The sequence below is a fragment of the Barbus barbus genome, assembly GCF_936440315.1.
Source record: "Barbus barbus genome assembly, chromosome: 17".
NCBI lineage: Eukaryota > Metazoa > Chordata > Actinopteri > Cypriniformes > Cyprinidae > Barbus > Barbus barbus.
Window position 1 is genome coordinate 30,813,738 of NC_136745.1, and position 25,509 is coordinate 30,839,246.

At 37.9% G+C, this 25,509-nt stretch overlaps 1 protein-coding gene across 1 annotated transcript in view; it reads left to right on the top strand.

The window, feature by feature from the left end:
• Positions 1 to 648: 648 nt before the first annotated feature.
• LOC306882912 (protocadherin Fat 4-like) overlaps positions 649 to 25,509 on the top strand; it is a gene marked incomplete at its 5' end in the record, with an annotated part of 110,793 nt that continues 85,932 nt past the window's right edge. Inside the window, one exon of the mRNA XM_079437909.1 lies at positions 649 to 5,754. Within this exon, the coding sequence (XP_079294035.1) occupies positions 649 to 5,754 (5,106 nt within the window). The remainder of the gene's footprint in view (positions 5,755 to 25,509) is intronic.

The window sequence follows — 25,509 nt, forward strand, 5'->3', positions numbered from 1 at the left end:
GTACATTCAATACCTGCAGCGCAGCTCTGGTATAATATTCAGTGTACGCGATGATTGACAGCCGCCTCAGCCAATCAGCACCCGAGGAGATGACTTTACAATAGAACTGGGAGCCAGAGAGGGGCGGGGTCACGCACGGAGAGCCAATAGCAGGACAGGAGGGCGGGGGTTTTCTCATCTCGGGCTTTTGTTCTCTGTCAGGGCAGTAAAGTGAAGTTTGGTCACCGTTATTCCGCGGGACATCCCGTATCAGAATCACAGGGATAACATTAGAGCTGCTTTATTTCCTTGAGGAAAAACTCTCAGGAGGATTTAATCGTAGCGAACTTTCCTTTTCCTCACAATGGAAACTCCATCATCATCTTCATCATCATCATCATAATGATCCCGAGAGGAAGGCGAAGTTTTGCTGGATGAATTCTGACAGGATTTTACAGCGAATGAACCCTTTCTCCTCCCTAAAACGGATATTTAAGGATACCCCCGCGGATCTACAACTCTCTTTAGGAACTCTTTACCTCAAGTTTGTTTGAAACGGCAAGCGCGCTTTGGATACATTTCCTTTGATCGCCGCTTTTTTTGGATACAATGTTGCAAATCTGAGGTGAATGTATCAGGCTCGGAAAAACCCTGACTGGATCTGTGATCATGGCGCTTTCAGGTAGATCTCTAGACACTTTGCACCTCATTTTGTTCGTTTTCTGGACTTTATCGCGCTACTCTTTATCCAGTCAAGTTCGGCAGGAGTTTGAGGTTCTGGAGGAGCAGCCGGTGGGCACATATGTGGGCACCATCGACACCAAACCCTCTTTTACGTACAGATTCAGCGAACACCACAAACTTTTTTCCATCAACGCCACGACGGGCGTCATCTACACGTCCTCCGTGATCGACAGAGAAGTTCTGCCTAGTAACATCATTAATGTGGTGGTTCTGTCCAGCCAGCCCACTTACCCCACCGAGGTGCGCATCGTGGTTTTGGATATTAACGACAACGCGCCGGTGTTTCCTGACGCGTCGATCGTGGTGTCGTTCAAAGAGGACGCGAGCAGCGGGCGTCAGGTGATTCTGGACACCGCGACAGACGCGGACATCGGGAGCAACGGCGTGGATCACACCACCTACAGAATCATCAGCGGGAACGAACAGCGAAAGTTTCGCCTGGATATCACCGTCAACCCGAGCGGAGAGGGCGCTTTTCTGCACTTGGTCTCCACAGGAGGGCTGGACAGAGAATTAACCCCCTTCTATCAGCTCCTCATTCAAGTGGAAGACAAAGGAGAGCCTAAAAAGTTTGGGTATCTGCAGGTAAACGTCACCATTCAGGATATAAACGACAACCCACCTGCTTTTGACCAGGATCATTACCAGACCAGTGTGTTTGAGGACACTGCCATTGGCTCTAGTGTTTTGCAAATAACAGCCACAGATCTGGACGAGGGTGCAAATGCTGATATAACATATGTTTTAGATGAAGGAACTCCTTTTCAGATAGACCCTAAGGCTGGGACTGTGATTATAAAGGAGGGGTTGGATTATGAGACAAGGAAGGAGTATTCCCTCACTATCCATGCAGTAGACAACGGCGTCCCTTCTCTCTCAGGGAGGTCAGAAGCTACTATAAAACTGCTTGATGTGAATGACAATGACCCCGTAGTTAAATTTCGATACTTCCCTACCACAGCCAAATTCGCTTCGGTGGATGAGAATGCACAGGTGGGCACTGTAGTGGCACTATTAACGGTTTCTGATTCAGATTCATCTACAGCTAATGGTAATATTTCAGTTTCTATACTTGGTGGAAATGAACAGAGACACTTTGAAGTCCACAGTTCGCCCGTCCCCAATCTGAGCCTAATCAAAGTAGCCAGTGTGCTCGATCGAGAGCGGATCTCCTCCTACAACCTCACCGTTTCAGTGTCAGATAACGGCAGGCCTGTTGCTCGCTCATCTTTTGCAAGTCTGGTTATATTTGTGAACGATATTAACGATCATCCGCCCATATTTCAGGAAGCTGTGTATAGAGTAGACATAAGCGAGGACATTCCTAAAGGCAGCTACATTAAAGGGGTCTCAGCCACAGATGGAGACTCCGGGCAGAACGCCAATCTCCGCTACTCACTGGTGTCTGGAAACAGTTTGGGCTGGTTTGCCATCAGTGAGAACAGCGGTTTGGTTACCAGCGCAGCAGAGCTCGATAGGGAAATAGCTTCTCAAATAGTGTTAAATATCAGTGCCAAAGACCAAGGCTTGCAGCCGAAAATTTCCTACACTAAATTAATAGTGAACATCACCGACGTTAACGATCAAGTCCCCACTTTCACTCAAAGCACATATCACATTTCATTAGTCGAGCATTCGCCGGCCGGATCCGAGCTTGTGATTCTGTCTGCCACAGATTCGGATCTTGGTGCCAATGGCACGGTCCGGTTCTCATTTGACCCTGAAACCCCCATGAGCATTCAAAATAAGTTCAGGTTAGATGCAATATCAGGCCGGTTGAGTACAGCCACAGAGTTAGACAGAGAAGAAGAGAGCTCCTATCTGCTGCACATCAAAGCCACAGATGCAGGAACGCCCCCCCTTTACTCCATCTGCAAAGTCAACATCACACTGAAGGACGTTAATGATAACAGCCCAGTGTTTTACCCCGTGCAGTATTTTGCCAATATTAAAGAAAACGAGCCTTCGGGATCATTTGTGACTAGTGTAACAGCTTCCGACCCTGACCTTGGCCGTAATGGCACTGTAAAATATGCCATCTCTGCTGGTGATTCATATAAGTTTCACATCAACAGCAACTCTGGTAAAATCACGACTTTAGTGCCACTCGACAGAGAGGAGAAAACCGCTTATCAGCTGCAGGTCACCGCGACGGACGGAGGCGGTTTGCGCTCAAACACACAAGCTATAGTCACAGTCACTGTTGTAGACACGCAAGATAACCCTCCCGTGTTCAGTCAGAAAGAGTACAGCTTTGTTATGTTTGAGAACGTGGCCGTTGACGCCATTATTGGCAGCGTGTCGGCCACCACGGTAGATCTGATCACAAACATCACTTATTTGATCGCATCGGGGGATCAGCGCGGTCTGTTTGCTATCAAAGGAAGCACAGGGCAGATCACAGCTTCAGGTCTGATAGACAGAGAAGAGCAGGCGTTTTACCAGCTCAGGGTGATTGCTAGGGGTGGGGAGGTCACTGGGGAAGCGTTAGTAAATATCACAGTGAAGGATTTGAACGATAACGCCCCTCATTTCATTCACAATGTTGAGCATGTCAGCGCTGTCGAAAACTGGGCCACTGGACATCAAATATTCCAAGCTAAAGCTTCGGATCCTGATGAGGGGACCAATGGTATGGTCATATACAGCCTTAAACAGAACCCCAAAGGCTTGTTTCATATCCACGAGAGACATGGATTGATCACCCTCACTGGCCCCTTAGAAGTCACCACCAGCTCCTACCAGGTGGAGGTCATGGCCTCCGACCTTGGCGTTCCTCAGCGCACCTCCAGCCTCATTCTCACCATCAGCGTGTACGACGTTAATGACAATGCACCAGTTTTCGACCAGCTTTCTTATGAAGTCACCATTCTCGAATCTGAGCCGGTTAATAGTCGCTTTTTTAAAGTGGAGGCCAGCGATAAAGACTCTGGACTCAACGGGGAAATTGTGTATGACATTGTAAGCGGAAACACAAATGACGTTTTTGGGATTTTCCCTGACGGGCAGTTGTATATTAAAACAGATTTGGATAGAGAAGTTCAAGATCGGTATAGTTTATTAGTGGTGGCCAAAGATAGAGCCGTTGAGCCGCTGAGCGCTAGTGTTAATGTGACGATTCTTCTCGACGATGTCAACGACAACCGTCCGCTTTTCAACAGCACAAATTATATGTTCCACTTCGAGGAAGAGCAGGAGCGAGGCTCTTTCGTCGGGCTGGTTTTCGCTGAGGATAAAGACTTTGGGCCGAATAGCGAGGTTCGTTACTCCTTTGAAACGCCGCAGCCAAATTTCGAGCTGAATGCTATCTCGGGCGCATTGACTAGCACACTACAGCTTGACCGCGAATCCCTTATGAGACAGAGAGGTGCTGCAGTGTTCAGTTTCACCGTCGTATCCTCCGATCAGGGCCTTCCCAAACCTCTCAAAGACCAGGCCAAAGTTCAAGTGTACATACAGGACATCAACGACAACCTGCCGAAATTCACTAAAGACATTTACCAGGCCTCAATCTCAGAATCCGCCCAGAACTTGACACAGCTGCTCCGAGTCTCGGCCTCAGACGTAGACGAGAATAAAAACGGCCTTGTTCGCTACGACATCATGGAGGGAAATGAGGAGAAACAGTTCAGCATTGACAGCACTTCTGGTCAAGTTACTCTAGTGGGAAAACTAGACTACGAGACAACACCCTTTTATTCCCTCAAAATCATGGCGGAGGACTCTGGGATTGTGCCTCTTTCATCCACTTGTGTATTGAGCATCAGTGTTCTGGATGATAACGATAACTCTCCATTGTTTCCCAAAACAACTCTCACAGTGGATGTGCTGGAGAACATGCGGATTGGAGAGCTGGTCGCCTCCGTAACCGCCACAGACTCTGACTCTGGATCCAATGCCGACATCACATACAGCATTTCTGCCACCAATAACCACGGCACTTTTAGCATCAGTCCCAACACTGGCAGCGTTTTCCTGGTCAAAAAACTGGATTACGAAACGCAGTCCCTATACAAACTCAACGTCACAGCCAAAGACAGCGGGAGGCCATCCAGGTCTTCCTCTATTCCGGTCATCATTCACGTGAGAGATTTTAATGACAACCCTCCTGTTTTTACACCAGGTGACATTTTCAAATCCATCCCTGAAAACCTCCCGCTGTCCACTTCTGTCATGACTATAACCGCTCACGACACCGATGCCGACATCAATGGCCAGCTGGAGTACTCCATCGTCATGCAGACTCCTAGGGGTGCACATTTCCGCATCGACCCAGCATCTGGAGTGATCTATACAAACAAGGAGATCGACCGTGAGTTCTCCAACCTCTTTGAGCTGACCATCAAAGCGACCGACCAAGCCGTGCCGGTCGAGTTCCGCCGTTTTGCTCTGAAAAATATTACCATATGGGTGACGGACCAAAATGACAACGTGCCCATATTTATCTCCCAGAATGCCCTAGTGGCAGAATCCAACATAGTAATCGGTTCTATTCTGACAACCGTAGTGGCTGTCGACCCCGACGAGGGTGCCAATGGAGAGGTGGAGTACGAACTCGTGAGGGGAGATTCAGATACGTTTATCATGGACCGCTACAGTGGAGATATCAGACTCGCCTCTCAACTCGTTCCCTCAAAGCTCATCTACAGTCTGACCGTGTCGGCTACGGATCACGGCACAGATCGCAAGACCTCAAGGACGGAGCTGACCATCATCCTTCAGGGTACGGATGGCCCGGTCTTCTCCCAACCCAAATACATCACTATTCTAAAGGAGGGCCAACCGCCTGGAACCAGCGTCATCTCTTTGGATGCCTCCAGTCCTCGTGGCACCGGCACCAAGGTGGAGTTTTTTATTGTTTCGGTCAGGAGTGGAGGGAAAGCCGCAGGCCGGCTTTTCACCATTGGCCGTCACTCCGGGGTGATCCAGACAGCTGCAGAACTGGACCGGGAGCAAGGCTCGGACCTCTACTTGATAGACGTGTACGCCATTGAGGCCGACGCCAGCCGGCCCAGAACGCAGCATGCAGAGGTGAGTAATCAGGGTTTTTTTTTTTGGGGGGGGGGGGGGGTGTCAGTGATTTTGATGGCTCTTGCATATTGTGCGAAAGGAAATCTATGGGAACATATTCTGAAACATGTGCTTAAGTCATTTGTGTGAATGTGGTGGAAAAACCTGAACGAGTATATGAACGAGTGTTGGATAACCGTACGTGCATTACTAAAGTTCCTGCTTGTTTTTTTCCCCCCTGTTCTTTTTTAGACGATCTGGGTTGTATTAAGTATAAATTGCTTTGCACTTGAGAATGTGGGCTTTGTTTTTTGGCAGGCTAGCTGTATTGTTTCAGCTCGGAGAGAGCGCAGGCCTTAATCTAAGAGCAGAGCGCTCGCTGTGCAAAGAGAGGGGAACCCTGGGTAAAATACGCAGCTTTACGTTCCTGATGCGAATGAACTAATCCCTCTTATCAGCAGCGACAAATTCAACAAATCAGACGCCCAGACAGCATGATTGCATATATTAATAACATGAAACCACGGGATGGAATTGTTTGTTTCTTTCTTATTGTAATCGTTTTCTGTCCAAAGAAAGGCAGGGTGAAAGGGAAATGAGTGGTGGAGATCTGTGTGTGGGTCTCAGATACCTGTCCCCCGCCGAGTAAGCGGAGGAATTAACCGGGGTTTGAACGCCCCGGGCAATGTCGGTGCAGGGTGGTCCATGAGACCCTGCTTTGTGCCACCAGCTTTGCCTGAACAGGCAATAAGTGACCATTAAATTCAGCTGACCCTCTAAGTCTCAGTGAATAGAAATTTCCTTTCAGAGGGGGTTGAGTGGAGTAAGAGGAGGAATCTCTAAAAGTGAAACTTAATCCGCACGTTCAGTTGGTACATTGCGACACATCTGCGTTGCTCCCGCTAAACTCTCCCTCGAGGGATAGAGTTAAACTCTCGGCTGCAGGAACCAGATGAAATTCTACACTGGGCTTGTGGGTTTGTGTGCGCAGGCCTCTGCTCAAATGAAAAACAAATGTGATTCTATATATGTGTGTGTTTTGGAAATTTCAACTGGAACCGAAAATGTTATATTATTACAGGCTTGATGATTTGGGTATATAAAGTGGATTTTTTTTTCTCTCGTTCTCTGCTGCTGTGATTAAATGTGCTTTGTGTTAGAGTCTTGAAAATAGCTTCCCGAGAGGCGTTGCTCTCCATTCCGAGAGAAAGAGAGTGAGCGTAATTGAAGCCAAAACGGTTTGGGTATGCTTTGCTTTGTTTTGTGAGGGGTGTCATCGTTTGTGTCAGCTAACGGTGTGCTGAAGTAACTCATCTGAGGCTGTGTGAAAGTGTCCATGTGAAGTGAAGATCAAACTGTACAGCAGTGACAATGAAAGCAGATGTGGGTGACATTAGAGCTGCTCTATGTGTGTGTGTGTGTGTGTGTGTGTGTGTGTGTGTGTACCAACTTAACCATATTTTGGGGAAAAGTTGTAAGTTTTTTAGAAATGTAAAAATGCAGGAAATTTTTTGTTTACAGTATGTATAAGTAGCTGTAAATAACATTAGAAGTCTATATAATGTCTTATTTGGATGTAAATGTGTGTTTGGCTTCACAGTTTCAATGCAAAATAACTTGTTTTCTCAACTAGTACGCTTCTTGTTTGCCACTAAAACATCCTTAAATTAAGAAATCTTTACTTAAAGTGATGCTTGAAAGAAAAAAAAAAACAATAAAACAAGCCTTGATATCTTACAAAAATGTAGCTTCTCAAGTAATTGTATTTGATTTTAGGATTTTAAGATATTTTACTGGAAAACAAGGAATGCATACTGATCATCCCATTTGTAAATGTAGTTTATTAAATAAATTGCCTTGTATCAAGAGTATTATGTTACATATATAGATATACAGTACATTTCTAATAGGTTTCAAGTATGTTTTTACTTCATATGATATATATGTTTTGTGTCTGACATTAGCTGTGTAAAATGTGTCGACATTATTTGAAGGTATGATGTAAATGAATATGATAATCATTCATTATGATTGTATTTAATTGTGTTGCTGTTGTTCTATAGTGACTCCACAGTGCTTTTCTGATGCTCTCTCTCTCTCTCTGATGTCTTTCTCTTATTTCTGTCTGTCTGCTGCTGTAATGTATGTGTGGTTTCTCTCATATGACTGATTTAGGGCTTATTACTTGTCTCTCTCTTCTTCCTCTTTACTCCCTTTCTCTCTTTTCTCATTGAGCGGTGGGAGGATGAGAGTTTGGATGGATATACACGTCCATATTCCTCTCTGAACCATCTCTCTCTCTAGCTCCCCCTTCTCGGCTCAGTATCTGTGTGTACGGAACTACCTGAGCATCACACCTGTGTCTCTGTGAACCCGGCAACAGCATGAGCTTCTGTAGCCAATCAGAATCACCTGAGAGTCGCTGTGCAGTTAAGGTCAAAAGTTTACCTCCCCCTTTCAGAATCTGCAAAATGTTCATTATTTTACCAAAATAAGAGAGATCATATGAAATGCATGTTATTGTTTATTTTGTGCTGGCCTGAATAAGATATTTCACATAAAAGATGTTTACATATAGTCCACAAGAGAAAATAATAGTTGAAAATTATCCATCTTTTCACACTGAGGACAACGGAGGGACTCATATGCAACTATTACAGAAGGTTCAAATGCTCACTGATGCTCCAGAAGGAAAAAACATGCATTAAGAGCCAGGGAAGTGAAAACTTTTTGAATTTGAAGATCAGGGTAAATCTTACTTATTTTGTCTTCTGGGAAACATGTAAGTATCTTCTGTAGCTTCTGAAGGGCAGTACTAAATGAAAAAAAAAAGAAAAGAAAATAAATTTAGGCAAAATAAGAAAAATGTGGCTACACATCTCCATTCTGTTCAAAAGTTTTCACCCCCGGCTCTTAATGCATGGCTTTTCCTTCTGGAGCATCAGTGAGCATTTGAACCTTCTGTAATAGCTGCATATGAGTCCCTCAGTTGTCCTCAGTGTGGAAAGATGGATTTCAAAATCATGCATTCATTGTTGGAAAGGGTTCAAATACACAAAAATGCTGGAAAACCAAATAATTTGTTGGAGATGAAGGATTTTTCTGAAGAACAGCAGGCAGTTTAACTGTTCAGGACAAACAAGGGACTCATGAACAACTATCACCAAACAAAAACACAGCTGTGGGTCATTCAGGTAACAACACAGTGTTAAGAATCAAGGGGATGTTAACTTTTGAAAGGGGTCATTTTTATAAATTCAAATATTTTCTCTTGTGGACTATATGTAAACATCTTTAATATCTTATTCAGGTCAGTACTAAATAAACTATAACATGCATTTTGTATAATCCCTCTTATTTTGATAAAATGATTAACAGTTTGCAGATTCTGAAAGGGGGATGAAAACTTTTGACATCAACTGTATGTGTTTGGGTTTGAGGGCAGGAGTATTTTGGTTAAAGTTAAACAGATATCACTTACAGCAGGCAAATAAAGTGAATATATGCACTGTAAAAAGTTATTTTTTCAGTTAATGGGTTAAGTCTAATAGCATGCTATTGTTGCAATGGCATGCATTTATTGCACTGCATAAGACAGTAAGACTGTTTTCAAAGAATAAATCCTAAATGTTGTGTATTATTCTAACACCATTAGCACATTTCCCCCCTAGTTTTAAGCATAAATCCATTTCAGAATATAAATCATAAATTATTTAAATTATGTGTATTTTTCTTACCTCAAAGGCAAATTGCTTTATGTATAAATCTAGCAACACTTTCTTAGATTCATACCTAAATCAATTTGCCATTGAGGGTAAGAAAAATACACATAATTTAAGATTTATTTTCTGAAAACATGTCTTATGCAATTAATCTTTCCTTTAAAAACATATACATATTTAACTGCAAAACAAGACAAAAACATTGATTTAGTGTAAATGCATAGATGTAGTTTTAAGAATATGTCAGTGAGTTTGTCACATCTTTATGGTTTTATCTGTAATTTCCTTTTTTCATCAACAACTTCTGTTGTTCTGAAAGAGTCTTTGATTCATTTGTGTGTTGGTTTATAGTGAAGATATAAATGACTAAAATATAATAGCCAATAATTAATGCACAAAGTATGAGGAGCATAAATGTCCCCCATAAAACATCCAGAGTTTAGAGCAGCTCAGGTCATTTGATGAGAAATCTTTGAGACTTTGGTATCTGGAGAAAAACTGAGCACAGAATTGTCTTACCTTCAGTTCATGAGTTGGAATTTGAATTGAATAGGCCTCAATCCACAGGAAGTTGAGATGGCAGGAAGACTCGCACAGCTGATGCATTCTGGGAAATGAAGTGTTTTTCCACCCTGTTCCACTAAAGGTTTCTTTCATTTTTTAAAACTTTCAAACAAGGCATTGTTGTCTCGAGATTTATAGTTTGTCTTGATAAATTTAGCTTTTTTAGTTAAAAATAACAGTTGCATGAATTTCTTTGATTTTCAGTTCATTTTAATTCTGCTTTTGAATTGCAGTCCCATCCATTTAAATTCAACAGTATGTATTAAACTTATCTGAAGTGTTAGAGATTTGAGCACATCACTATGAGTATTAAAACAGTGCAAAAAATGATGTATTTTTGTCTTGTTTTCCAGTTCAAACATCAAAAGATTCTTAAATCAAGATGCTTTAAGTGAGAAAACTAAGAGAGAATGACGTGAGTTTATGAATAAATCAAGAACAAGTTTCTGTCAGTGGTGTCAGAAAGATAAACTTTATTCAAATCAAGATGCATTTTACTGGAGATGCACAACGACTTGAGATACTAAGCCTGCTTTTCTGAAAACTGTATTAAAATCAACTGAAAAATGCATAAAAATGAAGTGTGTTTATGCTTAAAACAAGAACAAATATCTGTCAGTGGAGTCAGAAAATTAAACTTAATTCAAGGACAAAACTAGATTATTTTTCTGGCCTCATTGAAAGATATTTGATCTCGTTTTAGGCCAAAACTGACTCAGTTTTGATCAGTTTCTCAGAAAACATTTTGCATCTTTAGTAAATGTATGCGGATTTAGGAAGGTTCAGATATTTGTACTGGAAATCAAGACAGAAATCCTGCGGAAGAACATGATGTTTTGCCGTGCAGTGATGGTTGACTTCACTAACGGCAGTAAATCTAATATTGTCTGGATCTTTCTTACATGTGAACTGAGAAATGAATTAGTTTGTTTGCGCTCATAGAAACGGATGTTTGCTGTAAGAGTCTGATTTTAAAGAGTTGGAGAATGGTGGTCGTATGCAGACAGCAGCGGCAGCCGCATGTGTGTTTGGCTGCGTAATTGAAAACAGTGTTTTTGAGTTTTTGTGCTACACTTTTACAAACTCAGCATGACTGTGTCTTTCTGCCTGTCTGTCTGTCTGAGCGCGCGTGTGTGTGTGTGTGTGTGTTGACGGCTGACAGTGATTTATGGGTGTGTTTGTGGCACTGATTGTGGGTCAGGCTTCAGGAAGTGACTTTGTGAGTAAATTCAGTGGAATGAGTTGATTTGAGTTTAAGGGACTCAAAAGCTTCATTGACACAAAAAGAAATAGGAAAGCGCTTGAGGAAGAGATGAACATGTTGCACCGCGACACAGACCGCAGGTGAAGCAGTAGTGAAGAGACAAACGTACACACAATCAGAATACAACTACTTCATAAGTGTCAGTTTAGTACTGTTTAGAGTACTATTATGGTGTTTCTTAATATTTAAATTAGCTTTTATTTTAATATTTTAATTTTAATTTTAGTAATTTTGTGACATGCTTTGTGCTGTCATTTTAATCTCTTTTTTAATAGTTTTTTCTTTCAGTTACTGTTTTTTATTTTTTTTAATTAGTCGCAAATGCAACATTTCTGATTTTCGTTTAAGTTTAATATATACTATTTGTATTTTAGGACTGCAGAATTTAAGTTCCCAAAAATCATATTGCATATTTAATGCATAATTGTTACAAATACAATGCATATTTGTTTAATTAAACAAAAATATTAAATAAAATAAGAACATTTATTATTGCAATGATATTTTTGTACTGTACAATTAAACAATGAGTATTTAATAAATCTAAAATTATCTGATTTTATTTAAGCTTTATTTCAATTAACAAAAATCTATTTTGTTATTCTAATTTGATTATGTATCATTATACATACAGTGGTGTGAAAAAGTGTTGGCCCCCTTCCTTATTTTTCTTTTTTTTTACATGTTTGTCACACTTTAATGTTTCAGATCAAACTAATTTAAATATTAATCAAAGATAACAAGTAAACACAATATGCAGTTTTTAAATGAAGGGTTTTTTTTATGAAGGGAAAACACATGGCCCTGTGTGAAAGAGTGTTTACCTTGAGTTGACCCTTCCCAGGAGTGGCCGGCCGACCCAAATTACCCCAAGAGCACAGCGACGACTCGTCCAAGAGGTCACAAAAGACCCCACAACAACATCTAAAGAACTGCAGGCCTCACTTGCCTCAGTTAAGGTCAGTGTTCATGACTCCACCATAAGAAAGAGACTGGGCAAAAATGGGCTGCATGGCAGAGTTCCAAGACGAAAACCTCTGCTGAGCAAAAAGAACATAAAGACTCGTCTCAGTTTTGCCAGAAAACATCTTGATGATCCCCAAGACTTTTGGGAAAATACTCTGTGGACTGACGAGACAAAAGTTGAACTTTTTGGAAGGTGTGTGTCCCATTACATCTGGCGTAAAAGTAACACAGCATTTCAGAAAAAGAACATCATAGCAACAGTAAAATATGGTGGTGGTAGTGTGATGGTCTGGGGCTGTTTTGCTGCTTCAGGACCTGGAAGACTTGCTGTGATAAATGAACCATGAATTCAGCTGTCTACCAAAAAATCCTGAAGAACCATGTCCGGCCATCTGTTCCTGACCTCAAGCTGAAGAGAACTTGGGTTCTGCAGCAGGACAATGATACAAAACACACCAACAAATCCACCTCTGAATGGCTGAAGAAAAACAAAATGAAGACTTTGGAGTGGCCTAGTCAAAGTCCTGACCTGAATCCTATTGAGATGCTGTGGCATGACCTTAAAAAGGAGGTTCATGCTCAAACCCTCCAATGTGGCTGAATTACAACAATTCTGCCAAGATGAGTGGCAAAAACTCCTCCACAGCGCTGTAACAGACTCATTGCAAGTTATCACAAACGCTTGATTGCAGTTGTTGCTGCTAAGGGTGGCCCAACCAGTTATTAGGTTTAGGGGGCAAGCACTTTTTCACACAGGGCCATGTGGGTTTGGATTTTGTTTTCCCTTCATAATAAAAAACTTCCTTCAAAAACTGCATGTTGTGTTTACTTCTGTTATCTTTGATTAATATTTAAATTAGTTTGATGATCTGAAACATTAATGTGTGACAAACATGCAAAAAAATAAAAAATCAGGAAGGGGGCCAACACTTTTTCACACCACTGTATTTGTATAATTAATTACAAATATTAAATACTTTACTTTTTCAATAATACGTTATTCCATTGAAACAAAATGATTTAATAATAATAATAATAATTATTACTATAATAATTATTATTATGATGGGTCACCTTTGCGTAATAAAACCAAATGCACTGTAGATGCAGAGATGCGTCCTTGAGCCCTGGACAGGCGCTATATAAATAAAACGTATTATTATTATTACTACGACCCGAGACACTGAAAACACCAGATCATGAGCCGCTCACGATCTGCTCTGAAACACAGCGTGCATATGTTTATTTCACTAAATCACACTGAGCCATATTGCAATTTCTGTTTTATTTTGATCAATCGTTCAACTCTGATATGAACTTGTGCTCGGTCGGTCCTTCGAGATTATGAATTATGAATTGGCAGGCGTTTGTGTGGTTCACAGTGAGACGTGTTTGTGAACTCTGTGTGTGTGTGTGTGTGTGTGTGTGTGTGTCGTCTCTGCGTGTCGCCTTTGTGTGTGTGTGACAACTGACAGCCATGTGACTCAAATAATGACATGCTTATTATTTCCCATCATGCCTCTCTGCAGGCAGAGCCACGGCTACCAGATGCATGCTAACGTCTCCTCCTGTGGTCAGCCGATTATTATTATCGTTCTCATGTTTCCATTCACTGACATATGAAGTGTGTCTGTCAGGTTTAATCATAACACATTTGGATACATACAAATGTCTAATAAATAGGTTGTTTTTAGTAAGAGAATGGCACCTTGTAAATGCTTTTAGACCCTCAAAATGCACATTATTTATTTATTTATTTTTTTCAGATGTTTTACATTTATTTTTTAGGAGATATTTTGACCTAGGAATGTCCCATTAGGTGTATATTTATATATAAATATATTTAGCCTTTTTCTCATATCACTCACACTTTTGGGACTGAATTTTGTTGATGAACATGAATATGTACATCTATTGATGAACCATTGCAGGATGAAAAATGATCACGTTTTTTCATCTGAAAGTGGAAGTTTAATGTAAATTGAATTTCTTTTGTTGGAAAACTAATATTTATGTTGTTTTGTTAGATAGAAATATGTAGGTTTCATAAATTTGGACTGTTTTTGAGCAATCATGAGTTAGAAATTCAAAGGAATTTTATTCAATTCCATTCATTCCAATGGGGTTAAAACTGGTAATCCTCAGATTATATGCTCTTATAAATTTAAAACAACAATATAATCAATTAAAACTTCTCACTAATATTGAAAAAAATATATAAATATTTTGCATCATAGTTGGTTGTTTTTGTTTTGGTGTTCGTGTGTAATTGTAATTGAGTGCAGTAATAACAGCAATAAAAAAACTTTACTAATAAAAAAATAAATTAAATACAAATTTAACTTTTACTAATAAAAACAGTTTTTCACATTCACTCGCTCAATTTGCTGATTAGATACAATATGGTTTTAGTTGAAAAATATGAAGTTGTGACTGTTTTATAAAATAACGATTATTGGGGTTCAAACACACAGATTGTGAATGCATTATCAGGTTTAAGCACTTAAATTAATCTGATTTGTGAGTGGTAACGTGAGACGCCTCCATCGTAACGCTAGCTTTTCATCCTCGCGTCTGGATCGGTTTACACGTGACGCTTGCTGAACCTGATCTCAGACCTGCTTCAGGTGTTTTAGGTGTGTGTCGGCTGTTATTGCTCATCTGGAGCTGATCTGTCGCCTGACCCGTCTGCCCCGAGCATTACGTGTGTGTGTGACTATATGTTATTTCAGCGTTTGCATAGTCGCCAGGATTGTGTGTCTCTAAATCCTTCAAACAGCCTCGAAAAATTAGAGCTGGAGCGAAAGAAACCTGCTTACAGATGCTAATGTCTTCCATATGGCTCTTGGATGTTGAATATGAATTCTCAGGCGGCTCGCTCAGATAACTCAATATCGCTGCATGGCTACAGCTCTGTTTGGAGGGTTACTTCAGCCCAAATGGAAATTCAGTCATTATTTTCTCACCCTCGTGTCGTTCCAAACCCATATGAGTTTCGTTCTTAAGTCAATAGCAGAGGGAGATGTTTAGCCGAATCTCTGAGGTGCTTTCGTCAATCAAAGATTCATTATTAAAGCCTCAACAGTAGTTTTTATGACTTTGCACTAAATCCCTACTTACACTTTTATGTTGTTATTCACTGAAAATCTTGCCTTCTGTTCATGAAATAATTGTGGAGATGCGTCACGACAGTTTTGATGATACATGCATATAAGATTTTCAACTACAGCGTATAAGGAAAGATGAGTGCGTAATGACATTTCCACACAAAACTAGTAGTTTTTTTGCGTGATGGTAATGAGAATTTTACTTAATTGAAATGATTTCTTGAAAATAATGCACCGTAAAACATGATTTTTTTGAAGTTGTAAATAAAACAAAGATGATTGGAGTATGCTTTACAAGAAAATACTTCAAAATTTCACATTTAATTCAGTGTGTAACTTGCCATTTCTTTGAAATTGTTTGTGAAATTTACTAGAAATTTTGTGTCATTATGCAATAAAACAATATTTTGTAGAGTCTCAGCAGACTTTACTTTGTTTATAAATAGGTTTATATTATTTTTCCTTTTCACTTACATTCGGCTAAACATCTTATATGGACATTATAACCCAGGGTTATAGTTAACTAATAAAGTCTTATCTTCCGGCCCGAGCATTTAGCAATTCTTAATTATGTTTTATTTTCATTACGTCTTATTGCTTTCTTTCTTTTTTATCTTGTATCTTAGTTGTATACTCTGTAAAGCACAGTGGTCAACTCCTGTTGTGTTTATATGTGCTATATAAATAAATAAAATAAAATAAACTAAAACTAAAACCATAAAAGAAAAAATAATCGTTAACCAAAATAAAATATTTACAGAAAAATGTAACTTATTCTTTTTAGCTACTTGGCAATGCTTCTCATTTTAATTCAGTTTAACTTACTAAAATAACTTAAAATAAATTTAAAACAATAATAATAATGACAAAACCACAACAGCATTACTAAAACCTTAACTAAAATTAAAATGTAAGTAGAAATAGAATAATAGACAATACATGAAAAATATACATTTATGCATTTTAGAAATATAAAAACTAATTCTAGAATATCAATACAATATTTTACAATAATATATAAAATATTAATAAAATGTAAAATAATCTAATAGTATGTAATTGCACTTACAGTAAGTAACACTGTTCTGAACAACTTGAGGGTAAGAAAATGATGAGAGGCTTTCGGTTTCTGAGTGAATTATTCCTTTAAATGTTGACTGGAGCGTTTGTTCTCAGCAAACATTAGTGTTGGACGCTGCCAGAATGTGTTTTCTGGTTTTAGTGAAATCATCCCTCTGTCTTTGGGTTTATGGAGCAGTCGCCTTTAATCACGTCTCATCATAAACAACAATATAAAGTTAAAGACTGAAGGCATCTTTCATATTTCATAATTCCAGAGATGTTGACGCGTTTCATCTGTTTTTCCGGCTCGTTACGACTCTCTTTGGGGTAATTATGAGGAGCTTCATTAGAGATGCTTTTTATTTATGATGTTGTTTGTTGTTAGTTATGTGCATAAATCAGAAACTCATTAATTACACAAAGCCGATGGAGAGCGGAGAAACCCCAGGACGTCCTGCAAAGAGTTTGATCTTCATCCTCACAAGATATTCTCAATCCCCTTTCTCGCTCTTTCTCTTTGCGTGAAGGGTTATTGTGTGGGGTTGTTATCCCGTTTTACGGATCCTCAGATGTCCATTCATTCTGTCCATGGTGTTTTCACGTAACACATTTAGAAGAGAAAACAATGAGTTGTTGGGTGGGAAAGAGTTTATACTTTAAATATTGTTATTTTCTAAATGTTCTTGACTTTCTTTGATATTTAGGACAACTTGATGTATATAGTGACCATAAAGCTCCATAATAGTACTATAAAGTGGTTAACTTGCAGTAGTAATATGATGGTTTGTGCAAATCATTTTTTAATCTTTACAAAGCTGATGCATGTAAGAACCAATGAAGTTCCCTTCGCTCTTCCTGCTTTTTTTTTTTACACATAAAACATATGACATATCATAGTATGAAATAAACAATTACAATAAAACCTCTACATTGCAAAAAAATGATGTTCTTCCTCAGTATTTTTGTCTTGTTTTCCAGTACACATATCTAAACATCTTTAAATCAAGATACATTTACTGAAGTAAAATGACTTAAGATATTAAACCTTGCTTTCTGAAAAAATTAGGTGAGTTTCTGCTTAAAACAAGAAGAAATATCTGCCAATGTGGTCAGAAAAATAAACTTAATTCAAAGAGAAAACTAGTTTTATTTTTCTGACCCCAATTGACATACTTGTTTGGTATTTTTTATTTTGACAATTTACCAAAAAAAAAAAAAAAAAAAAAAAAAAAAATATATATATATATATATATATATATATCATATTTTGCTTCTCACATAAATTTCCCTTTATTATAAAATGTTTAGATATTTTACTGAAAAATAAGACAAAAATATGTTTAGAAATCTTTGTTATTGTGTAAAAGATTTTATCAAATAGCAACTAAACATTTCAATCTATTTATCAATTGCATACAGTGTCATTTGAGTATCATTGCTATACTATTATATTTTGTGTTAATATTTTAAATCAGAATATCTTTTAATATTTTCTGCTTTCATGTTAATTTTAGTTAAAGTTTTAGTAATTGTTTGTGTTTTAGTCATTTGTATAAATTTTTTTGTTTAGTTTTTATAAATTTTTATTTCAGTTATTTTAGTACATCCAGTTAAACTAAATAAAAATGAGAAACTATCAGAAATAAAGTTTTTTTAGATTTTGTGTCAGATTCACATTTTTTATTTCAAGAAACGAAAACATGTTTTCAGTTTTAGTTAACTAACTCTAATTGTGTATAAACATTAATGCATTAATCATGATTGTCTTTAATATTCAGAAAGGCTAGATGTGTTTAATTGGAACGAATCCAATTAATTGAATGACTTCTCGTCTTTCCGAACAGAAACGCAGCAGCGTTCGTGAGGCGCGTAGCATCTAAAACGTCCCACTGGCTCTTCCAGCACAAAAGCTCTTGTGTTTCAGTCAAATTCCTGCAATTTTCAGCAAATTAATCTTTTTTTTAAGGCGTGAGCATCGAGTCTCCGTCAACAAGTCTTTAGAACGTAATGCTCTTAGCAGGTCATTAAGCTTTTTGAGCGTGTAACGGCGGTTCGGGGCGAACACTGAGCGCTTCTGTGTCCGCTCTCTGATCACTGACACTTTAATAAAGTCGTTTTAAGTTCAGCCGACTGAATTTTGCACCTTTTCTGCCGTTGCCATGGCTCTGGGGAGGCGAGAAGCATTCAGCACCATCCGCGAGCTTTTACATGCAAATGCGGAGAGAAATGCGTGCAGAGAAAGAGCTTTCAGTCGCTCGGCTTTTCTCTCAATCGTCTCCGTCTGACAGCAGCGAACTAAAGGAGCTCTTAAAGCGTGAAAAACGCCTTACATCTCCTGTCCATCTCTGGCTCTCTCTCTCCTCTGGGTCAGAAAGTTGCTCTTGATGTTTGCTCTTTAACTTTCCTCGCATTCCCGCCATATTCACTTCCTCTTCTGGGCAGCCAGATAAAGAAGGAATGCGAGAGGAGAACCGACCACAATCAGATGATTTAAAAGTGAACTCGCTCTGAAGGAAGGCGTTTCGTACGGGAGAGAGAGGTGAGGAGAGGTCTCAGGCGGCTCTGGACGGGTCAGAGAGAAGAGCATGATGGGAAAAGGATGGACGATCGGGAACTGAATAGGGAGAGAATGAGGGACCAAATATATATGCTCATTCTACAATAAATGCATTTATTATTTTCATTTCAGATCAGACCATTAAAAAAAATCTGTATATGTCAACATTATTAAAAAAATCTAAAAAAAAAAAAAAACAATTTAAATTAAAACATTTTTCAAAAAAGTTGAATCTTATAAAATCAGCGTTATTATAGTAAACTAAAATCATGATAAACATTAAATAAATGTTACCTGGAATAAAATAAAATATAAAAAACATAAACTTTTCTTTTATTTCAGCTAGTTTCCAAGACAGCATTTCTCGGTTTTTTTTAGTTTACTACTAAAAAAACTAAAATAACTTAAGGAGAAGAAAACTGAAACCAAAACATAAATTAATAAGAAATTAATAAAAAATAATATAATATTTAAAAACAAAAAATTATATCAAAATGATAAAAACAAACTACACAATTACTAAAAATTTTACTAAAATTAATATGAAAGCAGAAAAAGATTCAAAATCGAATTCAAAATATTAATAAAAATTATAGTATCTCATACTAAAATAACACTGGTTAAAGTAATAGATAAACATATGTTACCCTGATTTATTGAGCACGTCATTTGTTACAGTCATGTAACTATATTTATTTAAATACAAAAAAAAAAATTCTGACCATTAGCAGATTTTTTGTTGCTTTATGCTTAAACTTAATTTAGATAATTGTTTTCAGAAAACAAGACTTAATATCTTATGACATTTTGCTTGTTTAAAGCTGCAGTCCATAACTTTTGGCGCTCTAGCGGTTAATAAACAGAACTGTGTGCATCTTGTAGAAGAACATTGTAGCCGGAGCTACTTCTCTCTGTTTATGTCTATGACGAATCACGCAGGTACCGGACTACTCTGCAGCAGTTCCACCAGTACCAGTCTGAAATAGTCAGAATATACAAACTTATTATAGGTGTACTGTAGTGACTCAGGATAAGCCAAAAACACGGTTTGGAAAATGGACTCATGATGTACTCGCTTATTAATTTGGGAAATTTTGAACACAATAAAGTTACAGACTGCAGCTTTAAATAAATGTATCTTGATTTTAGAATGTTTAGATATTTGTACTGGAAAACAAGACAAAAATAGTGAGGAATAAAATACATTTTTGCAGTGAATTGCTCAAATTCCTCAAAGTTATGATTATTTAGAGGTTTAAAATGGAATTAAATTTCCCAGATTCAGACTTTTGGACCCGCTGTATGTAGCCTGTAGTGTGTGTGTGTGTGTGTGTGAGAGAGAGGCATGCATGGAGGGCTGTTGTGTGTTTGTGTGAATGGAGGGGGACACGAGAGGGTTCAAACAAAGGCGTTGAGCTGAACACAGGCCCCAGTGTGCTGCTGCATGTGTGTGTTTCTCTTGTAAAGTTTAAGTGCCACTTCCCCGGTCAGCGCTGAGAGTGTGTGAGTGTGTTTCTGTGTTTGTTCTCAGAGGGTCGGAGTGTCGCCGGGGCGACCGACTCCACCTCGACAGACTGATGCTTAAACACTTTATCTATCTGCATCTGTAGATTTCACTTCCAATGCATATCTTTAAAAGTTTTTTCTGAACTTCAGCAGCACTTTCAAACACCAAACTTTACAATTTTATTGCCGTCTATATTCTGAAAGTTTTTACTGAGGGGTTTGTTCATATTTCATTCACACTGATATATACAACATTTTATTCCTAAAAACACTGTGAAAAGGCATATCTTTAAAGGCTGTAAATTTGTTTCTCCACTTTAGCAGCACTTACATACACCAAAACTTAGAGTTTTATTCCTATTTATATTCTGAAGGATTTTACTGAAGGGTTTGTTCATATATCATTCACCTTGTTTTATTTGAACACTTTATCTATTTGCTTCAGTAGATTCAGGACGTTTCCTCAAAATGAGTTTTTTTTTCCACTTCAGCAGCACTTACATACACCAAAACTTAGAGTTTTATTCCTCTCTATATTCTGAGGGTTTTTACTGTTCATATTTCATTCACACTGATTTATATAACATTTTACTCCTAAAAACATGGTGAAAATATGTTTGTTTTCTGTCTGTTGACAGTATTTTCTGATTTATGGAGTGATAAAGAGAGAAATCCCAAATCCCCTCTGTAAAAACCTTTAACTCTAATATATAAACAGAATCAACCAAGAATTTTGAACCTTTTTTATCCAAAGTTGTGTTAAAATTCTAAAAATACATTCAAATTAGCGTATTTGAATTTGCATATTTAAACATTTCATAAATCTTGTAATACAAAACAACTGTCTTATTGTACTGTGATTAATCAACTAAGGAACATTTAGTTAGTTATTTGTTTACCCTATTCCCCTATAGTGTCTTGTCTTAAGCCATTAAAATGTAAAACAATGATTTTTTAAAATAATCTTTACCACACTTTTTTTTTCAATCTGCAACTCAACCTGGAAATTTGAACAACTTTGTGAAGGTGAAATTGTTTGTTCAGAAATTCAATTTGCAAATTTGGGACAACATTTGGACAAGTTTAACCCAATAGTTGAGTATCTAAATAAGGTTAACTAAACAACTTTTTAGAGTGTTAGAGTTCAGTTCTAACAAAATAGTAAATGGACTTTTCTTGCTATTAAAAAAATTAAAAAAATAAATCTGTCTACAAGCGACCTTTTTCCAATTGTTTGAATATTTTTTTTTGCAAGTTCTTTACAGAGCAAATGATCTGAGCTGCTGTCCACATTCATTTATAGTTCTTACTGTAACTACTGACTCGTTTGTGCTCCAAGGGAGTTTTAGGAGAAACATCTGGGTTCGTATTTACAATTTTGACACTCTGCCGTCGTAACCCCACTAGACCTCACGGGACGTTTCTTGACCTTTGAACTCCCGGGGGTCGGAGCAGGAAGCCACCCTGACCTTTGACCTCTGAGCGAGAGCGGGCTGCGTCCTGATGTTGAATAAGTTATGGCTCTCAGAAGAGCAGCTTTAACTCCAGCAGCGTGTGTGTGTGTGTACGCATGTGACTGTAAATTGCTGCGAGGGCGTTTGATCTCTGCCGGGGCACCAAGGAACCTGTGGGACAAACGCTGCGCCCGTATCAGGGACGGACCCACGCTGGAATGTGCTGATCCGACCAAGAATCAATCACATTAACACCAGCAGAAACGGGTCAGACGTCCTGAGAGAGCCAGCCCGTTTCCAGGTGGAGGATTTGTTTCATTTGCACACATTTGTTCAGAGATATATAAGTCTAGGGAAGAAAAATAAATCTAAATATTTATCTATGTGCCGCAGGGTTATTAACGTTAACTAACACTAAAATAATAATAATAAAAAAAAACACTTGAAATAAAATAAACGTTAAATGAAATAAATTCTAATATAAAAACATTTTATTTCAGCTAGTCAAGGCAACATTTTAATTCAGTTTAATTTGATGTAGTAAAATAAATTAAAACTTAAATAAAAAGTATAAAAAATAGGCATTTAAAAATGTATAAAAATGATGAAAACGCTGCAACATTTTCACTAAAATGAAAATGGAAACCAAAAATATAAACGAATTAAAAATTTATTAAAAACTATAACTCAGTTGTACTGAAATAACAGAGTTTTGCTCTAAAATGACTTAAAAGGATGTTAATATGAACTTCATTTCAACTAGTCCTATTGAAAACATTTTCATTTCATTTATTCAGAATTTTGAATCGTTGTATGAATCAGAATTCATTGGAATCAACCGTTCGAACTGATTCACTCTTTTGTGGCAATTATGGTTGAACGGTCAAATGCGCAAAAAAGTTAGATTTGCAACTTTGATCTTATTTGTAATAACAAAGCTAAAATAAGATAATAAAACAATCTATATGTCTATTGTTATCATAAAATATAATGCACACCTATAGAAATGAATCAAACTCACCAACTCTAACAGTATTTTTGCTTGTGATGTGTAAATCACGTCTGATTTATGTTCTTATAATCGTGTGTCACGAAACGAAGAAGCATCACAAAATTAGTTGAGTAATGACATGCAATCAGAGCAAAATTGTAGGCCAGATAAAAAGTGCATGTTCACAGTACTATTCAACTGAATGCACAGTATATCTCCCTGCAGTCGTAAAGATCACTAAGACGGTTAAACTAAAGGCCTGCAAGTGCCATAAATCCATCCAGTGGTGGAATGAATTCAGTTTTAAGACTTGCTGTAAATTGTTTCAAGTTGCACAAGCATCAATTGTAAAAAAAACTCAAACTAAACATGATTCAAAGCAGTGGTTGCAATTCAGTTCACTCTACAGTTGCTTTCACCTCATTAAACTCTCTCGTGTGCGTGTGTGTGTGCGTGTGTGTGTGTGTGTGTGTTTCTCTTGAAGAACAAGGGAAGAGGAAACAAAGGAGGAGGGAACAATGTGAAATGATTCCTCTTGAATGGACGAGTCTTTCACAGCGTTTGGCTCTCTGAGAGCGAGTCTGATCCAGACGTGAACTATCACTCACACAAACCGAAATAAGACGAAACAAGACATGAATATGCCTGTGCTGTCATTTAAGGAAGTGTTTCTATAACCGGTTCAGTTATCAGCGTTAGCCTCGTGGCAGCAGCTGGACCTATGATGTTTCTGTGAGGTTATGTTTGATTCATCAATGCGACCGAATTATGAGACATTTGGATTACACTGCAAACAATGACGTCATCATGTTTTATAGTTTTCTAGTATAAATATCTAAACATTCTTAAATCAAGATTTTCTTGAGATGCACAATGGCCTGTAATTTTAAGTTATGCTTTCTGAGAATTTTATTAAAATCAAATGAGTTCGTGCTTAATTCAAAGGGAAAACTAGATTTGTTTTTACTCTTGTTTTAAGCATACACTCACTTCATTCTGATGTATTTTTCAGAAAGCAAGACTTATCTAGACGTTTCGCATCTTAAGTAAATGCATCTTAACTAAAAACAAAATCAAGTCAAGTACAAAAGTACTAAGAAAATATTTGTTCTGTTTAGAGACAAAAATGAAGAAACATATAACATATCCATACACTGCAAAAATATATGTTCTTCCTCAGTATTTTTGTCTTACAAATATGTAAACATCCTTAAATCCAGAAATATTTACTGGAGATGGAAAATCACTGAGGATATTAAATCTTGTTTTCTGATAAATGTGTTAAAATTAAGTGAGTTTTTATTTAAAACAAGAACAAATATCTGCCAATGGGGTCAGAAAAATAAACTTAACTCAAATAGAAAACAAGTAGATTTTCTTATATTTGTCCTGTCTGCTGTCTGTGATGTCACATGACATGTACAGCGCAGCTGATTGGCTGAAAACCCTGCAGTGAAGCAGATGAGCACTGACTGTATTACATCATTCTGAAAGGATTCGTTTTCTCTGGGAAACGTCAAGAAGAGAGCAGCAGAAGAAAGACAGATTTGGGGCCTTTCAGCATGCATTAGTGTTAGTTTTGCACAGAAACTATTAGCACTGGTTGTGTGTCAGAGGAGTTTCGTGCGTTCGCTTTCGGCGAGTGTTTGGACTCAGAGCGTAAACACACGACGCATTTGAGAAGATCTCATTCCTGCCAGATCCTAAACTGATGGAAACCACTCGCAGCTGAGATGACGTCAGGATTTATACGACTGTATCTGTGATGAAACACAAACACGCACGTTTAGCTCACGCTGTTGATCTGCTGGAGTTCATTGCTCTTTTATCAGATCTGATCCTGGGCCATTATAAACAGATCAGTGTTTTACTGTAGTACAAGTGCGGTAAATTGAATACAGTATGGCTGAAGTACTGAAAACCTCTGTTTACTCTATTACAGATGTGAAAGCGGCCCTCAAAACATATTTGGACAAGCGTTGTGGATTAAAAAGACAGCGCAAGTGAACTTTTAACACAAAACAGTTTGAAATAAGCTGTAAAAAATGTAATATTAGTCTTGTTTTCCAGTACAAATATTGAAAGATTCTTAAAGCAAGATACATTTACTGGAGAAGCATTAGGTGAGAAAATGAATAAATCAAGAGCAAATGTCTGTCAGTGGTGTCAGATAGATAAACTTCATTCAAAGGGAAAACAAGATTATTTTTCTGACCCTGCTGACAGATATTTGTTCTTGTTTTAGCATAAATTCAATTCATTTTGATACATTTTTCAGAAAAACACAATCTGGTCATATTGCTTCTCCAGTAAATGTATCTTGATTTAGTAATGTTTGGATATTTGTACTGAAAAACAATATAGATATACTGAGGAAAAACATATTATATATGTTTGGCTTGAAATGCACTGCAAAAAAAAAAAAAAAAAAATCGAAGTTGTAATATGTGAATATAACAGTGGTTAAATGCATGTATTTGCCCTAAAGTGCATGTGATTGCATGCCATTAGTCGACTACTTTTGCGATCCTTCTTTGTTTAACGACTTTAGCAGAGTCATAAATTCATCCGGCGGTGGAATGA